General features: G+C 42.9%; 1 protein-coding gene across 3 annotated transcripts in view; it reads right to left on the bottom strand.

Moving 5' to 3' along the window:
* Positions 1 to 16874, bottom strand: part of adamts3 (ADAM metallopeptidase with thrombospondin type 1 motif, 3) — a 111582-nt gene that overhangs the window by 39573 nt on the left and 55135 nt on the right. For all 3 annotated transcript variants that reach the window (XM_068311149.1, XM_068311150.1, XM_068311151.1), the window contains exons 5-9: positions 11109 to 11302; positions 6248 to 6331; positions 5538 to 5694; positions 1240 to 1345; positions 197 to 340 (exon numbers count right to left, since the gene is read on the bottom strand). In XM_068311149.1, coding sequence (XP_068167250.1) covers positions 197 to 340; positions 1240 to 1345; positions 5538 to 5694; positions 6248 to 6331; positions 11109 to 11302 — 685 coding nt within the window. The remainder of the gene's footprint in view (positions 1 to 196; positions 341 to 1239; positions 1346 to 5537; positions 5695 to 6247; positions 6332 to 11108; positions 11303 to 16874) is intronic.

The raw sequence follows: 16874 nt of genomic DNA, 5'->3' as shown, positions 1-16874 counted from the left end.
AGTGATAAACTCTATCAAAAGACTAACCATGGTTTAAGGAAAAAACAGACTACATTATTGCATTGCTAGTACTGTATTTATACTCAGGACGACCATGGTCAGTAACAATGATAGCTATTTAGGGCCCTTATATTTAAACGGTCCAAATTGTTTGATAATGATACACTGTGAACATTAACTGCAAACGTGCACCCACTGGATGTATTTCTTCAGCTCCTGCCCACTGCACATTGACCAGTGGTATCGATGGAAAGCCGCCTGCACCAGTGGAGCCATCACGCTACCCATTGCTGTCTCATCTCCGCAGCGATTGCCTTGGCCATCATGTTCCATACCTAATCTGCTCAAGGAGAGGTAAAAAGAAGAACAATACTTTATTATTCCCACATGGATACATTGTTTTACACTTTAATACACATGCAATGTCACACACATATATGGCTCACAACTGAAATATCTGTTTAAGTGCAATACTTCAAACAGATGTCACAATACTACAATGGAATCATCGTGAATGACTTACTACAGATAAAAATTGGTCACACACTGTGTACATTGACCCCCTTGGGAGTAAAACAACAAGCACTGCCATGCTAAAGACAACGTGATTTCTGCTGAAAGTGTCTTTTTCATTTTCAGTAAGCATTCTTCATGTGACGCCAGATGGGAGCAGAGTGAAAAATGGTTTAGAAATGTTTGTCCAGGGTTATGTGCTCAAGTGAGTGCAATATGACCTATGGTTCTTTAATTGTGTATGCTGGGATACCAAAAACAGCACGACACTTTACAGCACTTTAAAGTTATATGTAGCTGCAAGCCTTAGAAAAGTAACAGATTGAAAGGATCATTAACCCTGTGGTACATAGTGCATTACATATAACTCCTAAAAAATTGAAGAGTAATACAGTGCAGGAAGTAAGACCTGTTCAACTTTCAAAGGTCGGAAAACATGCAAAAGCTCAAGGGTTGGAGACACTGAGCTTTTGGGCATGTTGTCAATAAAAAAACCAATTCAATTCAATGAAAGCTAGCATGTTTAATGTCGAAGTGCTTTGGGCCAACGTGCTTAAAGGTGCCTCGTGTCAGTTTACATTAACATCAAGGGATAAAATTCCCTAGAAGATTTTCACACTAAGAGAGAGGGACGCAGACACCACAGTGTCACTTCAGGAAGAGGGACGTGCTGAGGAGTTAATGCTCTGACACAAACAGAGAAAGGAGAACATAAGAGAAACCTACACATGTCCAGTCTCGTGAGCAACAACAAAGGCTGAGGAGAAGCCATCTTCATGGTTCAGGGTGCAACTGCGGACTGGGTGGCACATCCCTGTGACTGGAGCATAACCTATAGGACATCAGGAAGAAAGAGAAATTATTGAATGAGGTAAAAAATCACAGGTGATCTGAAACAAAATGACAGAGCTGAGAGCTGCCTTAGCAATATCACTTGAAAAAGGACAAAAATGATACATCATTATTATCATAATTAGAATGTGCACTTGCAACTCAAAACAAATGCTGCTAACAGAAATATAAGAAACAATAGTTGGATATAAAAAAAGGATATGTGTGATATAAGTTTTACTGTAACTTTTTTTTCAGATTTGTGAGTGAGAAAAGCCAGAAAGTACAGGACAAGTGAGGAAATTTTTTATTTCCGAGCAAATATCATTTTAAACCAAATATGATTCTGTAAAAAAAATGGCACTGGAAGCCCTTTGGCGATAAACAAAAGCATACTATGCCATAAATGGGGCGGCAGTGGCTCAGTGATAGAGTCAGCGGTAGAGCGTCCAATGTTCCAAGATCAGCGGTTCGATTTCCGCTCCCGCCCAAAAACATCCGGGGTGTGAGCTGACAGTGGGAGGTGTCAGCTCACCTCCGGAGAACTGCAGAGGCACCCTTCAGCAATGCGACATCCCCCTCACAGGCTCCTCATTTGGGCATTCCACAAAACGGGCTGCCCGCCACTCTTCCTCCCCCTGCATGCTTACAGGCCCCCTTGTGTGTGGTTGTGTGTATTAAAGGGGCCTGTACACACTAATATGCATGCGAGTGACTGACTAACATACTAGATCATGCATTCTTAATTTCCTTTTAGGGATTATAACAGGATGTAAAATAAAATAAAAATAAATAAATGATTGGAGGCAAAAAGATACTGTTGAATGATGAAATGTTTCAAAGGTTCAAACCCATGGCACTTACAGAATACCCTCACAGAGAGTAGATTACTGAAATGTGCATCCTGACTTTTACAATCAGCCCAACAGTCATCTCCTTATCTTTTCTTTATCAGTCCTCCTCAAACTTTACTCTTCATCAAACCTAACCCTAACCCTGCACCAGTATATACTGCCAGTGGTGAGGGAAAACGATTCCCAGATCCTTCAAACATTCTTGAGGCAGTACTTCACATACCAAGCAATAGTGAAAGTAATTTAATAAAAGACGAGTAACCATGCCTGTATATGTTTAGTTTCATGAATGGACCACTTAGAGCACATGAGTTAAACTTCCACATTATTTAATGTGGCCCGCGAAAGCATAAAAGGTCAGTGTCTAAAAATAAACATATTTTTTCTTTGCAATTAATCAGTTACATCTGGCCTTTTGAGGACAGCTGTTATGCTGATGTGACCCTCGGTGAGAATGAGTTTGACACCCCAGACTTAGAGTATTCAAATGCACTGACTATTAATGATGACTAGTGCACTGACTAGTGTCCTTGTAACTGTTGGGCTTATTGTCCAAGGGATCTAAGCCACGTTGTTTTGGTAGTAGTAGTTGTGATAATAGTATTATTCCACTACTATTGTACTATTGTACTGACATGTAATCTTCCTTCCTTCCTCCCTCTTCCTTACTCGTTCTCGTCCCAGCTGACATTGGCCGAGATGTGGGGTACACCCTGGACAAGTGGCCAGGGGCTACCCCCGAATTCATTGCAGGGTGATATGAGTCAAGTATCTACTTATGGTATATTCAAGTTGTTATTGCAATGACATTTTAATTGACTGCTAATAGATTAAATAACTAGATATAAATATATGTGTCACTGACCAGTGAAATAAATAGCCATTAATTCTGTCAAATAATACCATTGAAATATTTTTTTTGTTATCTTGTCCTCATGTTTTCAAATATAACATGGGTATTTTTTTCTGTTTATTATATGGTTATTTCAAACAATGATGCAAAGTCAAATAATGTTCATTTGTGACTGTTCATTATTCCATGGAGATGCCGCAACTAACCCATGTCACCATCCACTGGATAAGAGTGATAGCTTATGTTCTCAGAAATGTCTAATGGTTTTCATTTGCTCTTTAGGTAGACTGCTCAACATCTAAAATTAATGGCAGAAGACATCAGGCACAACAGAGTAAGAGTAAAGGAAACTGAAACACAAGACAAATGACGTATTTGAAGAACAGCACTAATCAGAGAATAGCTTTGATTACATCTTTTCTATGATTATATGAACTGACATCAGCCCCGACCTTTGAGTGTTCTGCAAAACAGAGCAAGGCACACATACAGTATCATCCCTATAGACACGTTAAGATGGACGATTTGCTTGGTTTTGGCTGAATATTTTTCTTGCATTTAAACAACCATTTCTTGGTGAATGCTGTTTCCTATTTACTCCCTGGTACAGTGCGACCTCGGTCTTTCCGGTCTTTCCAAGAATTACACGTGGTTGAGGAATCCGCGATAGAGATTGCAAACTATCTTATTATTTACGATAATTTAAACGCTTATGAACCCTCCCCATATTGATATTAAACTACCTTCTATCTGTATTACATTTTCCCACACTCTTATCAACTGTTTAAAGCTCTTTTGTGTCTGACGAAAGTCCGAGACTGACGGAATAGAACGTACTTCCGGATGCCGTGGGCCAATAGAATGTGCGTACAGTATCACGTGACTGCCTACTAAAAATCTGCTTTGAGATGGAGTCACACTTATTGATGCGCGAATAAGCGAGGGCGCACTGTATAGTAACAAACTGAGAATAAGGCTTTTTTTCTCCTGTGTCTCAGTTTTTTTCTCAGTAGCAAAAAGATGCACTAAATCTCAATTTCGTCTCCTTTTTAATTTGAGAATAGATCTCAGCAATGTCTAATTTAATTCTCAGAGTTTCTAATAGTCCCACCTATTTCTCCTAGTGAATTTTTGGAGAAACATTTTAAATACAAAAATTAAAATGAGACTGGGGTGGGAATCTCAAATTTGTCACCTGAGCTATAGAAGAGCAAGCTTTGAGCAGTGAAATTTTCCCCTTGCTGGTTTAATTGATTGTCTTGTTGAGTGAAATATAAGCAGTTGGAGATACTGCTGTCATGAACCCAGCATAAGACATTATGATTTTAGGTGAGACTCGCAACCGAGATTGCGGGCTTCTATACAGGTCAACTGAATTAAGCTTTTGTGACCTCAACATATGTTACACTATCTTATATAATTGTTCTATTTCTGACTATAGCAGCAGGAAAAGCAGCTTGCTGGTTTGGAAAGAGATAGCTCTATGTGACTTTTTACTGAGAAAATCATAGAATCAAACTGACTGGTGATTCTGATGCAGTCTATACCTTAAAATATAATTACCTAATTATTATTTTAAACGAAGAAACAGTTAATGCTCATGTCATTAAAATTAGGATTTATTTTTGCAAAAAAAAGTAAGAAATCCTGATTACTTATTGGTAATTTACAATAAGCTGTGCTATACACAACCAATCACACATTGAGTGAAGACAAAATTCTCATCACTCACCACTGTATAATTCCCCATCTAGAGGTATTACTTGTCATAAACAGATGGAAAAAAAGACGCTTACCAACTTTTGAAAAGGACTGACTTGTGATGTTTACATTACAAACCAGCAAAGCTCATGCACAGCCTTGAACGAGAAGGCACTGCAGAGAGTGATGTAAACTGCATATAATATTATTCATACCAACCCGAGTGGCGATATTGCTGAGGTGAACTGCCTGCACAGTAACCAAAGTATAATAAAACACAAATCCATCCTAGTTGGAAATTATTCACTGAGCTGACTACAGTACAGCTACTCCCTGTGAGACTACACAATTGTACCCCTCTCACACCAACATACATTTTCAGGCAAATGCAAATTACTATTAATCATTACTTATCTTACCATGTACTGCATATATTTTCTGTTTTATACATATGGAAAAGACTGCAATTTGCATTGGGTAAACTTGTTTGTTAAATGAGAAGCTTGAAGAACTTGTGTCTTGTTAAATGTGTTGTAAAGAGATTTAACAGTCAATTCATCAGGACAAACTGAACCACTGAAATTAAGTAAAGATTGTCTCAGTGTTTCATGACCAGTGACATCATGCATAAACAAGAGTCCTGAATAACAAACAGAAGGTACTGATATGTAGCAAGATTTATAACTTCCTTTAACGGTGTTTAGGTTAATCACTACAAGGCAGATCAAAATGTCACAGGCAATCACATTCTCTCTTTGGAACCAATAGAAGCTTCCACTGCTTACCCTGCATCCCTGTGGGGCCGAAGCCTTGGCGAGTCAGGAAAATTGCATGGTCATGGTGTTCTGTGTGATCAGGGTCTCCTTTCTGTTGCACAAAGGCCCAGCGGCACACATTCTCAAGGCTTCGTGATGGGTTGCCCCTTTCAATGAGGCTGATAGACTGACAGGGGAAAAGAGAATAAGGAGGGATGGAGCATATGGATATTCTGTCATTGAGCATGAGATGATCATAAGCAGACAACAAAATAATTGGGAAAAAAAAGATATAGATGAGATTCAATGAGGCATTCAAGACTTGCAAATATGTCTTTGCATTTGCGGTAGGTTTGAAAGAACTCATGAGTAGTCGACCCCTGTTATCACCATAAAGTTTCTTTCCTATTCAGTATTCAGTTCCTTTAATATCCCTCAACTACACTTACGTTGTCGTATTAATGACATGAGCACAAAAAGCTGCTGATTTCTGAGTTCCCATGGGCTCTTGATTCCATAAGAAAATCTACACCGCAGCAAAGTGTTGAGATAATGATAATATACTGTAATGATATTAGAAGTGGCACAAACCACTGAGGATATATGCATGTTTGTCTTTCAGCTGAAGTACTGCCTTTTCCCACACATCTCTAAGGGACAATTTCTTTCATTGTGTTGAGTGATTGTGCAGTGTTTGAATATGCAGGTACATATGGTAATTTATTAACTGTGAAAATCACCTTGGCATACCCCAGCATGATCATCCTCACCAAGACAACTTTGATGTTGACGCCGAGTGACTCATCGTGGTAAATCTCATTGACCTGTGAAGCACAAAAAAAAGTTTGTCAATCTTAGGGATATCAACAACTCACCGAAATAACCTCATATTTTTCATCTATTTCGATAGATTCTCCTTCCTATTTTCAACTCGGAGAGCAAGACAAACCCTTCATGATTGACTATAACCACAGAGCAGTCAAGGCACTACGTTTTTACTTTGATGGGAGAGCGAGAAAAATGAAGAAGAGTGCCCTATCATCATCAAAACAGCTCATACATGATGTGTGAAAAGAAAGATGTTAATCACCATCTAAATAATGCAAGCTGCAATTTTACAACCAGCAATTGTATTGCCATTTGCAGTGTTTAAGAGTAAAGAAACACTTGGTGTGCTATCTACCTTTATGTGCAGATACAAGTTTTGTCTGCATTTACAAGAGATAATAATGAAATTTCTATATATTTATAACCAATGTAGGCATATCATTATTATCACGTATTTGCAATCCAGTTTAATTTTTCCAACCTTATTGTCCAAAATGGACTGTAATGTTTACTCCAAATACTCGAACATACAATCCCTCCAACCTTTTGTTTCTAATTTATGTGGACGGTCATACGCATTGTGAGAGTGGGAGACCCTCACAGATTTGTGTAATTTAAATAGCTCTCTGTAGCCCCTAAAGTTATACGAGAGGAACTGCATGGGTCAGGCAGTCTGACCACTGTTAAACCTAAAACCATAAGCATTTTCTCCATACTTTTTTCCCAGATGTGACTTTGTTATATCTAGTTGTTTCGAAAATAATTTTATCAAAATGTCGACCATTTTGATAAAACGGTGCTGTTTTGCCACCATCTGACTGGATGTTCGATAACTGCTGTTCGATTCAGTGAGCAATCCATATCTGTTTCTGGTCACAGGCGGTGTACATGAGAAGGCTTAATTTGCACCCAGGGTCATTTGTGAGCATCACAGTGGGTTTCATTTAATCTGGGCCACTGATTTCATGCTGAGCTTTTCCACTACTTTGCACAATGTGTCAGTGCCCTCCACACAGGACAAGAGGAAGTGGAAAATATATTCCTACAGAACACAAATCTATGCTAATTGTCGTCAGAGCATCTTTTTCACCTTATTGACCATTGGGGGTGTCACTGAACAGAGCAATGACATCTGAACCACATGCACCTGCATGGATTTTATTGGATCTTAGAAAAATATTTGTAGGATGCTCTAAATTCATTCATTCATTCATTTTCCAACCCGCTTAATCTGCTAACGCAGGTCGCGGGGTAGCCAGTGCCTATCCTGGCAGTCTCAGGGCGTGAGGCGGGGGACACTCCGGGCACGACGCCAGTGTACCGCGGAGCCACATAGAAACAAACAAACAACCATTCACACACACACACACTCCTATGGTCAATTTGGGACTGGCCAATCAACCTGAAGCGCATGCTTTTGGAGGTGGGAGGAAGCCGGAGAACCCGGAGAGAACCCACGCAGACACGGGGAGAGCATGCGAACTCCGCACAGAGCGGGACTCGAACCCGGGTCCGCCGTGTTGTGAGGCAGCAGCGCTAACCACTGCGCCACCGTGCCGCCGCTCTAAATTCAGTTTTCTTAAAATTATTCCACTAAACACTTCTACAAAATGGTTTTGTATTACTAAAAATGTGATAACTGAAGGGACCATAAATATCATCAACTGTATCAGGTTCAATTATGAGGACCCTTTAGAAAGTAGTGTAATATTCAAACTCTGTCTCAGCCTTCTCTCAATGGTTCCTGCTACTTTTCAAAAGTTATTTTAAAATGTATTCTAAAGGCTGTAGATTGACTAGTTTGTTGTGGGTAAATCCACAGGAACATTTTTTTGGAGATTGCAGACCACTTAGCCCTATAAAATATCATACACTCATTCTTAAGTTCAAGCGTGCCAAATATGAAAAAAAAATCCCTTAAGATTGATAGAAATAGAGCTAATCATCACAGTGACCTCAATCCAATTGATGTTGCACATGTATGTGTACAAACCTGGCTGTCAAGCAGGCCTATAGGACCCCTTCCCTTTCTTATTGTTATCTTTTCAGATGGTAGTGTCCAGACTGCATTACGGTGTTTAAAAGAGAAATACACTGAGCAGATGTGGACTTGACCAGTGGTGAAGGTAGTCAGTGTTGAGTACTGTAATTGATTGCTGCTGATACACTGAAGCTACATCAAATCCAGAACTACAACCAGTTTCTCAGAGACTGTGTGTGTGTGTGTGTGTGTGTGTGTGTGTGTGTGTGTGTGTGTGTGTGTGTGTGTGTGTGTGTGTGTGTGTGTGTGTGTGTGTGTGTGTGTGTGTGTGTGTGTGTGTGTGTGTGTGTGTTATGACCCCACAGGTCAATTGATTGCTGCTGATACACTGAAGCTACATCAAATCCAGAACTACAACCAGTTTCTCAGAGACTGTGTGTGTGTGTGTGTGTGTGTGTGTGTGTGTGTGTGTGTGTGTGTGTGTGTGTGTGTGTGTGTGTGTGTGTGTGTGTGTGTGTGTGTGTGTGTGTATGTGTGTGTGTTATGACCCCACAGGTCAATTTTTTTTGGATAATATTTTTGCCGCACCTCCTCTCCTGAGTGCTTTATGTTTTTTTCTTTATAAGGAATGAGGGAATTGGAAGCAGGTAGTGCTTTGTTGGTTGTCACGTGATTGGTCAGGGTGTGGAACCCCTGTTTAAGTGAACTAAAGGCAGTCTTCACTTCATGCTCCCTGCTTTTCCACCACTAAGAAATGAGCATTGTTGAGATTAATGTAAACTGTGGAATTTTTGTGATGAGGTTTGTGTTCTGTGGAGCATTTCTCCTGTTTTCTGTTTTTAGGAAGTAGGCTCGAGCCTTTTGTTTTATTGGTAGGGAAGCTAGGGTTCATGTAGATTCTGTTTGTTATGTTAGCTTTTCTCCCCCTGAAGTTTCAATAAAAATTGCTATAGTTGAACTCGTACTGGTTTCTGTGAGCCTTCCCTTGTGGTGGGTAGACTTTGAAGCCTATGCACGTCATACTAAGGCCTTGTTCAGACTCGTCACCTATATATGATTTTTAGCCCATCCAGATTGATGTTGCATATCTCGTGTGTAGTCTGAACTGTCCCATACCACATGACATCCGATTTTTTGCGGGACGGATTGAAACCGGGAGGTAGTTTTGTGTCGGATAGGGACAGAGGCGTCTGCAGGTCTGAACAGCTCCAAACACTCTGATCAGATATGGCGGACCGCGACGTTATATTCACCACACAAGAAGAAGGTGCAAGAAGGAAGAATGTCACGCATTACGGAGCGGTAAAACACAGAAAAAGAAATTGACAATGTCTGGTGTGTGTGTGTTTTCTCTACCTCTACAATACAGTGATATCGCCAATACGCTAAGGTAACCAAACTTCACGTTCGTCGCCGTTGTTGTTCCCGGCGTCGCAATTATATGACCTCACACACGCACTGAACTACGCCTCTGCCCCAACGTCGCTGCTACAGCACCCTGTCAGCTCGGCCATAATGTGGCCCAGTGTGAACAGAGCCAGATTGCATTTGGACACTTGCTATTAAGAGTGTGAACAGTCAACCCTAAAAATCAAATATGGAAGGAAATCTGATATGCCTGTAGCCTGAACGGGGCTTAAGTATTCCTCTAGGCTGGGGCATAACTGTGTGTGTGTGTGTGTGTGTGTGTGTGTGTGTGTGTGTATGTGTGCGTGCGTGCGTGTGTGTGTGTGCATGCATGTGTGTGCGTGTTTCTCAATCATCTACAGCCCATCGCTTTTCTCCTGTGTCCTCTGTCTATCAGACCAGTTGCTGAGGTGCAGCTTCTGAAACCTTTCACACAACAATACATCAAAAATAATCTGGATGTTTACCTCCTGCATTCCAAGTGTCATTAAAGGTATTCCTCGCCTTGGAGCTTAGGCAAAGTGGTGATGCACATGGCTTATCTCTCCTGCTGCATGTGGATATCAGTGATAATTGAAGATTGAAATTCTCTTACGCCTCCAGAAGCAAGTGATTGCGATGGATCTGTTGTCAGAAGCCACTCAAGTGTGTCTTGATGAAACCACCCTTGGTACAACATCGTTCAAAACAGATGTAGATAGCTTCTTTGGGTTTGAGATCATACTCTTTTGTGTTTGAACTGATGAAATCATCTAGCCAAGAGAAATTCCGCACAGCCACATTAAACTAAAAATGTATTTCACCATGACTTGACTTGAAAAATACAGTATATAAGAAAAGTCATCACCTTTACTTCCTTCACATTTTTTCTTGCCCCTTGGTTGTTGAATGACATTGCATGGGAGATCAATAAAACTGATAGAACTTCTTCTTTCATGTCATTTTTCAAACATTAGGCCTTCTTTTGATTTTAGCAATGTCTTCCTACTTTTACTTATACTAATTATACTAATTATTTCAATATCTTTTGAAATAAAGATATTGCTATCTTGAATATGTGAGATGAACTTGTTCATATGGAATCAGTATATTTGCTTTCACCATGTTAAAACATCTCTCATTTATTTACCTATCACAGAATCATCTGCAATTCAAGTGGAAAAAGTATTGATGGACTGGATATTGGGCTTGCTGGTAAACAGGAAGTGAAGTGATTCCCACAGTATTTATCCAATGGAGGAATCTATGTCTTATACTGTAGTATCGCTGCCCCTCCTCCCCCCATGTTCACTGAAACACTCATCACTATTCCTAATTCTGTGCAACCCAACAACACATACAGGAATTAGACTGAGCAGGTATTCCAACAATTGCTAGTAACTTACAATATTCATGAGTGTCAGCAGGTAATTCTGCACATGCTCCTTGCCATGAAAACGGACAACTGAATCATCAACTCCAAGCAGGACTTCAATGTTGTAAACGTCTTCTCCGGCATCTCGGCGGCGACGGCGGCGAACAGTCTCAGTGACCTGCTGCGTTATAGAGTCGAGAGTTCCAGGTACATTGAGCTGTGGATCTGTAACAGGGTCAAGGACAATAGAAGAGTTAGCCTGAAGACGGTTAAGTCAAATATGCAGTTTCCTCAAAAACACAATTGATAATGAGCTATAATGTTAAAATGCTGATATTAACACCCATATCAAGTATTTCTACAAAAACAACACTCATGTACAGGAATATAGTACTGAAAGAGGAAGTGTGGCCCACTCATCTTTGCAAAATTGTTTCAACGTGAACTGCCTATTTAAGGTCATACCACAGCACTTAAACTTATGGCTGAATATTTTCTCTCAGGAGTTTCTGGTAGAGATCAGAATTTGACTTCCGGTCAATTATGGCAAGTTATCTAGTTCTTGAAACGGCAAAGCAGTCCAAGACGATCACAATGACGCCCCAGTGCTTAACTGTCGGTATGATGTTTTTAATGAAATGCTGTGCCAGTTTTATACCAAATATGATAGGACACACACCTTCCAAAAAGTTCAGCTTTTGCTCAACATTCCACAGAATATTTTATGATATTAATAAGTACTGGATAATCACAAATCGCAATCCAACTTTATAAAATGGATCAAATCTGAAAAAAACAAAAACATTAAATTTAATATGTTGTTAGTAGATCTCCTCCTTGAGTCGTCACCTTATCGTAGTGGAGGGGTTTGTGTGTCCCAATGATCCTAGGAGCCAAGTTGTCTGGGGCTTTGTGCCCCTGGCAGTGTCACCCATGACAAACAGATCCTAGGTGAAGGACCAGACAAAGGATAGCTCAGAGACCCCTAATGATGAACAAAAACAATGGTCCACGTTTTCCCTTGCCTGGACGCGGGACACCGGGGCCCCCCTCTGGAGCCAGGCCTGGAGGTTGGGCTCGAAGGCGAACGCCTGGTGAGCGGGCCTGCACCAATGGGGCCCGGTCAGGCGCAGTCCGAAAGGACAATGTGGGTCCCTCTTCCCATGGGCTCACCACCTGTGGGAGGGGCCACAGGGGGCCGGGTGCATTGTGAGCCGGGCGGTGGCCAAAGCCGGGGACCTTGGCGATCCATTCCCCGGCTACAGAAGCTGGCTCTTGGGACGTGGAATGTTACCTCTCTGGCAGAGAAGGAGCCCGAGCTGGTGTGTGAGGTCAAGAAGTTCCGACTAGATATAGTCAGGCTCACCTCCATACACAGCTTGGGTTCTGGTACCGGTCCTCTCGGGAGGGGTTGGACTTTCTTCCACTCTGGAGTTGCCCATGGTGAGAGACGCCGAGCAGATGTGGGTGTACTTATAGCCCCCCGGCTTGGCGCCTGTACATTGGGGTTCACCCGGTGGACGAGAGGGTAGCCTACGGGCGGAGGGATGGGTCCTGACTGTTGTTTGTGCTTATGCACCAAACAGCAGTTCAGAGTACCCACCTTTTTTGGAGTCCTTGGAGGGGGTGCTGGAGAGTGCTCCCACTGGGGACTCCATTGTTCTGCTGGGGGACTTCAATGCTAACGTGGGCAATGACAGTGAGACTTGGAAGGGCGTGATTGGGAGGAACCCCCCCCCCCCCCCGATCAGAACCCGAGTGGTGTTCTGTTATTGGACTTCTGTGCTCGTCACAGACTGTCCCTAACGATCACCATGTTCAGACATAAGGGTGTCCATACGTCCACTTGGCACCAGGACACCCTAGGGCGCAGAAAGATGATCGACTTTGTGGTCGTGTCATCGGACTTGCGGCCGCATGTCTTGGACACTCGGGTGAAGAGAGGGGTGGAGCTGTCAACCGATCACCACCTGGTGGTGTGTTGGTTCCGATGGTGGGGGAAGATGCCGGTCCGACCTGGCAGACCCAAACGTATTGTGAGGGTCTGCTGGGAACGCCTGGCGGAATCCCCTGTCAGAAGGAGTTTCAACTCCCACCTCCGGCAGAACTTCACCCACGTTCCGAGGGTGACATTGAGTCTGAGTGGACCATGTTCCACGCCTCCATTGTCGATGCGGACCGCAGCTGTGGCCATAAGGTGGTCGGTGCCTGTCGTGGTGGCAACCCCAGAACCCGTTGGTGGACATCGGCGGTAAGGGATGCCATCAAGCTGAAGAAGGAGTCCTATCAGGCCTTTTTGGCCTGTGGGACTCCTGAGGCAGCTGATGGGTACCGGCTGGCCAAGCGGAATGCAGCTTTGATGGTTGCTGAGGCAAAAACTCTGGTGTGGGAGGAGTTCGGTGAGGCCTTGGAGGACGACTTCCAGACGGCTTTGAGGAAATTCTGGTCCACCATCAGACATCTCGGGAGGGGGAAGCAGTGCATCATCAACACTGTGTATAGTGGGGATGGGGCGCTGCTGACCTCAACTCGGGACGTTGTGAGTCGGTGGGGAGAATACTTCGAAGACCCCCTCAATTTCGGTGACACGCCTTCCCATGAGGAAGCAGAGTCTGGGTTCTCTGAGACAGGCTGTGGTGAAGAAGGAGCTGAGCCGAAAAGCAAAGCTCTTGATTTACAGGTCGATATATGTTCCTGCCCTCACGTATGGTCACGAGCTGTGGGTCGTGACCGAAAGAACAAGATCCCGGATACAAGCGGCCGAAATGAGTTTCCTCCGCAGGGTGTCCGGGCTCTCCCTTAGGGATAGGGTGAGAAGTTCGGGCATCCGGGAGGGATGTTCCTCCGCGTTGAGAGGAGCCAGATGAGGTGGCTCAGGCATCTGGTTAGGATGCCTCCTGGACGCCTCCCTAGTGAGGTGTTCCGGGCACGTCCTACCAGGAGGAGGCCACAGGGACGACCCAGGACACGCTTGGCAGACTATGTCTCCTGGCTGGCCTGGGAACTCCTTGGGATTCTGCCGGAGGAGCTGGATGAAGTGGCTAGGTAGAGGGAAGTCTGGGCTTCCCTGCTTAAGCTGCTGCCCCCGCAACCCGACCCCGGATAATCGGAAGAAGATGGATGGATGGATGGATGGATGTTGTTAGATTAACAATACATAAATGTGGAATACAATAATTCGTGATCTATTAGTATTTATATAAATTGATTCCAAATCAGTTTTATGATTGAGGCGAGTTTATTGTGAAATGCTGTATTTTACAGTAATATGTAACATTGTAATTTTATCATCAGCCAGAAAAACAAGAAAGGAAAAGAGCTGTTGAAAGGGCTGTTGATAACCAAATAAGTGTGTGTTGACATGGTGTGCTGTGCATTTGCTGATGGCTGATGATGAGATCTCATGACGCAAGAAATTAAGGTTCCAAAGGAAGTCAATAAAGATAAAGTTGTTGGAACTGTGGTAAAATGAAACTCATGCTGCTCAACTGCCATCATGCCTTTGACTCCACAATTCAGGTTTGTAAGCCAAGCCAGCAGTCTTTTATTTAAGTGCCAGAGATAGTAATATAAGACAAATCTATTCTATTTTAAGCCCTTTTAACAATTCAGAGATAATCCATTAGGGTTATATAATAGCAAATCCGATTTAACTTCAAAGCATGCTCCTTTCTTCGCTTGATATGAAAATGATCTGAGCCATCTAACTTTGACAGCATTCTGCCCCCACTGAACTATGTTGAATCAGACCATGAAAAAAGTGATATTTCCAATCATGATGGAACGCCCTCTCAGTATTTAATACTGTGAAGCTTTACTCTCTGAATGCTGAGACCATCTCTCCCTAGAGAAGTGCCACTGATGTGAAATTCTTCTTGCGGTTCACGCGGAAATCCGAAAACCAGTCAGCCATTCAGGAAAATGATCAAGCTGCCTCAGATGCATTACACTTTGCTGCTTTACAGTTGGAGATCAATGGAGACAAAACTTTCCACTAAAATCAGTAGAGTGCTTGTTAAAAGGTTGCTTTTGCTGTGAAAAGATCTCCACCCTTAATTGTAAAAAACAAGGTTTACAATGACATGTAGCCGCAAGAGGGCACAAGCCAGTGTCTTGTGTCCCCTTGTGGATAAATACAGAGGGTTGTGTCAAGAAAAGCATTCGGCGTAAAACTTTTGCCTAATCAAACACTTGACTCAAATATATGACTTCCATACCGGATCGGGCCGGGTTAACAACAACCGCCATGTGTGCTGAACACCTACAGTGTGCTGGTGAAAATTGGACTACTGTTCGTTGAGGAAGGAGAGGGGGAAAGTGTGTTCATAGGAAGAGAGAGAAGAGGAATGGGACTGAGAGTAGGGACGTTGAATGTTGGAACTATGACAGGGAAAGGTACAGAGTTGGTTGACATGATGCAGAGGAGAAAGGTAGACACACTGTGTGTCCAGGAGACCCGGTGGAAAGGCAGCAAGGTTAGAAGTTTAGGAGCAGGGTTCAAGTTGTTCCATCATGGTGTAAATAGGAAGAGAAATGAAGGACGAGTTATCTTGAAGGAGGAGTTTGTTAGGAATGTCCTGGAGGTAAAAAGAGTGTCAGATAGAGTGATGAGTCTGAAGCTAGAAATCGAAGGTGTGATGTTCAATGTTGTTAGTGGGTATGCTCCACAGGTAGGATATGAGCTGGTGAAGAAGGAGAAATTCTGGTTGGACTTTGATGAAGTGACGTAGAGCATACCTAGAAGTGAGAGAGTTGTCATTGGTGCAGACTTCAATGGACATGTTGGTGCAGGAAACAGAGGTGATGAGGAGGTGATGGGCATGTTCGGTATCCAGGAGAGGAACGCAGAAGGACAGATGGTGGTTGACTTTGCAAAAAGAATGAAAATGTGTAAAGTGACTACTTTATTCCAGAAGAAGCAGGAACATAGAGTGACCTATAAGAGTGGAAATGGAGCACACAGGTAGACTACATCTTGTATAGAGGCTGTAATCTGAAGGAAATCAGTGTTTGCAAAGTAGTGGCAGGCGAGAGTGTAGTCAAACAGCATAGGATGGTAGTGTGTAGGATGACTCTGGTGGTGAGGAAGATGAAGAGAACAAAGGCAGACCAGAGGATGAAATGGTGGAAGCTGAAAAAGGAAGAGTGTTGCATTACTTGTAGGAAGGAGTTAAACTGGTTGTAGGTGGTCAGGAGGTGCCTGCACATGACTGGACAACTACAGCTAATATATACATTTTTGTGTTAGTTTTTTTAACAGTCCCCTGAAACACAGCACACAAAGTGGCCTGTAAGAATGCAGTTAGTACACAACATCAAACTACACACATGGGGAGGCAGAGTGACGGGCAGCGGCTTTCGGAACGCGCCCCAATTGAGCAGATTGTAGGGGGGACAGCGCCTTGCTCAAGGGCGCTTTGGCAGTGGCTGGGACGTGACATGACATCTCAGAGAGGTGGATGTTTGTCCTGGAAAGCAGAGGAATTAAGGTTAGCCATAGTAAAACAGAGTAGATGTGTGTGAATGAGAGGGACCCAAATGGAAGAGTGAGGTTACAGGGAGAAGAGGGTCAACAGTCCAGAGCAATGGAGAGTGGGGAAAAGAAGCGAAGAAGCGTGTACAGGCAGGATGGAATGGGTGGAGAAAAGTGTCAGGTGTGATGTGTGATAGAAGAGTTTCAGCTAAAATGAAAGGAAAGGTGTACAAAACTGTGGTGAGACCAGCGATGTTGTTTGGTCTAGAGACTGTCACTGAGGAAATGACAGGAGACAGAGCTGGAGGTAGCAGAGATGAGGAT

The sequence above is a fragment of the Antennarius striatus genome, chromosome 3 (assembly GCF_040054535.1).
Source record: "Antennarius striatus isolate MH-2024 chromosome 3, ASM4005453v1, whole genome shotgun sequence".
Taxonomy (NCBI): Eukaryota; Metazoa; Chordata; class Actinopteri; order Lophiiformes; family Antennariidae; genus Antennarius; species Antennarius striatus.
Note: the sequence above shows the minus strand (reverse complement) of the source record. Positions and strands in the feature narration are given on the sequence as shown.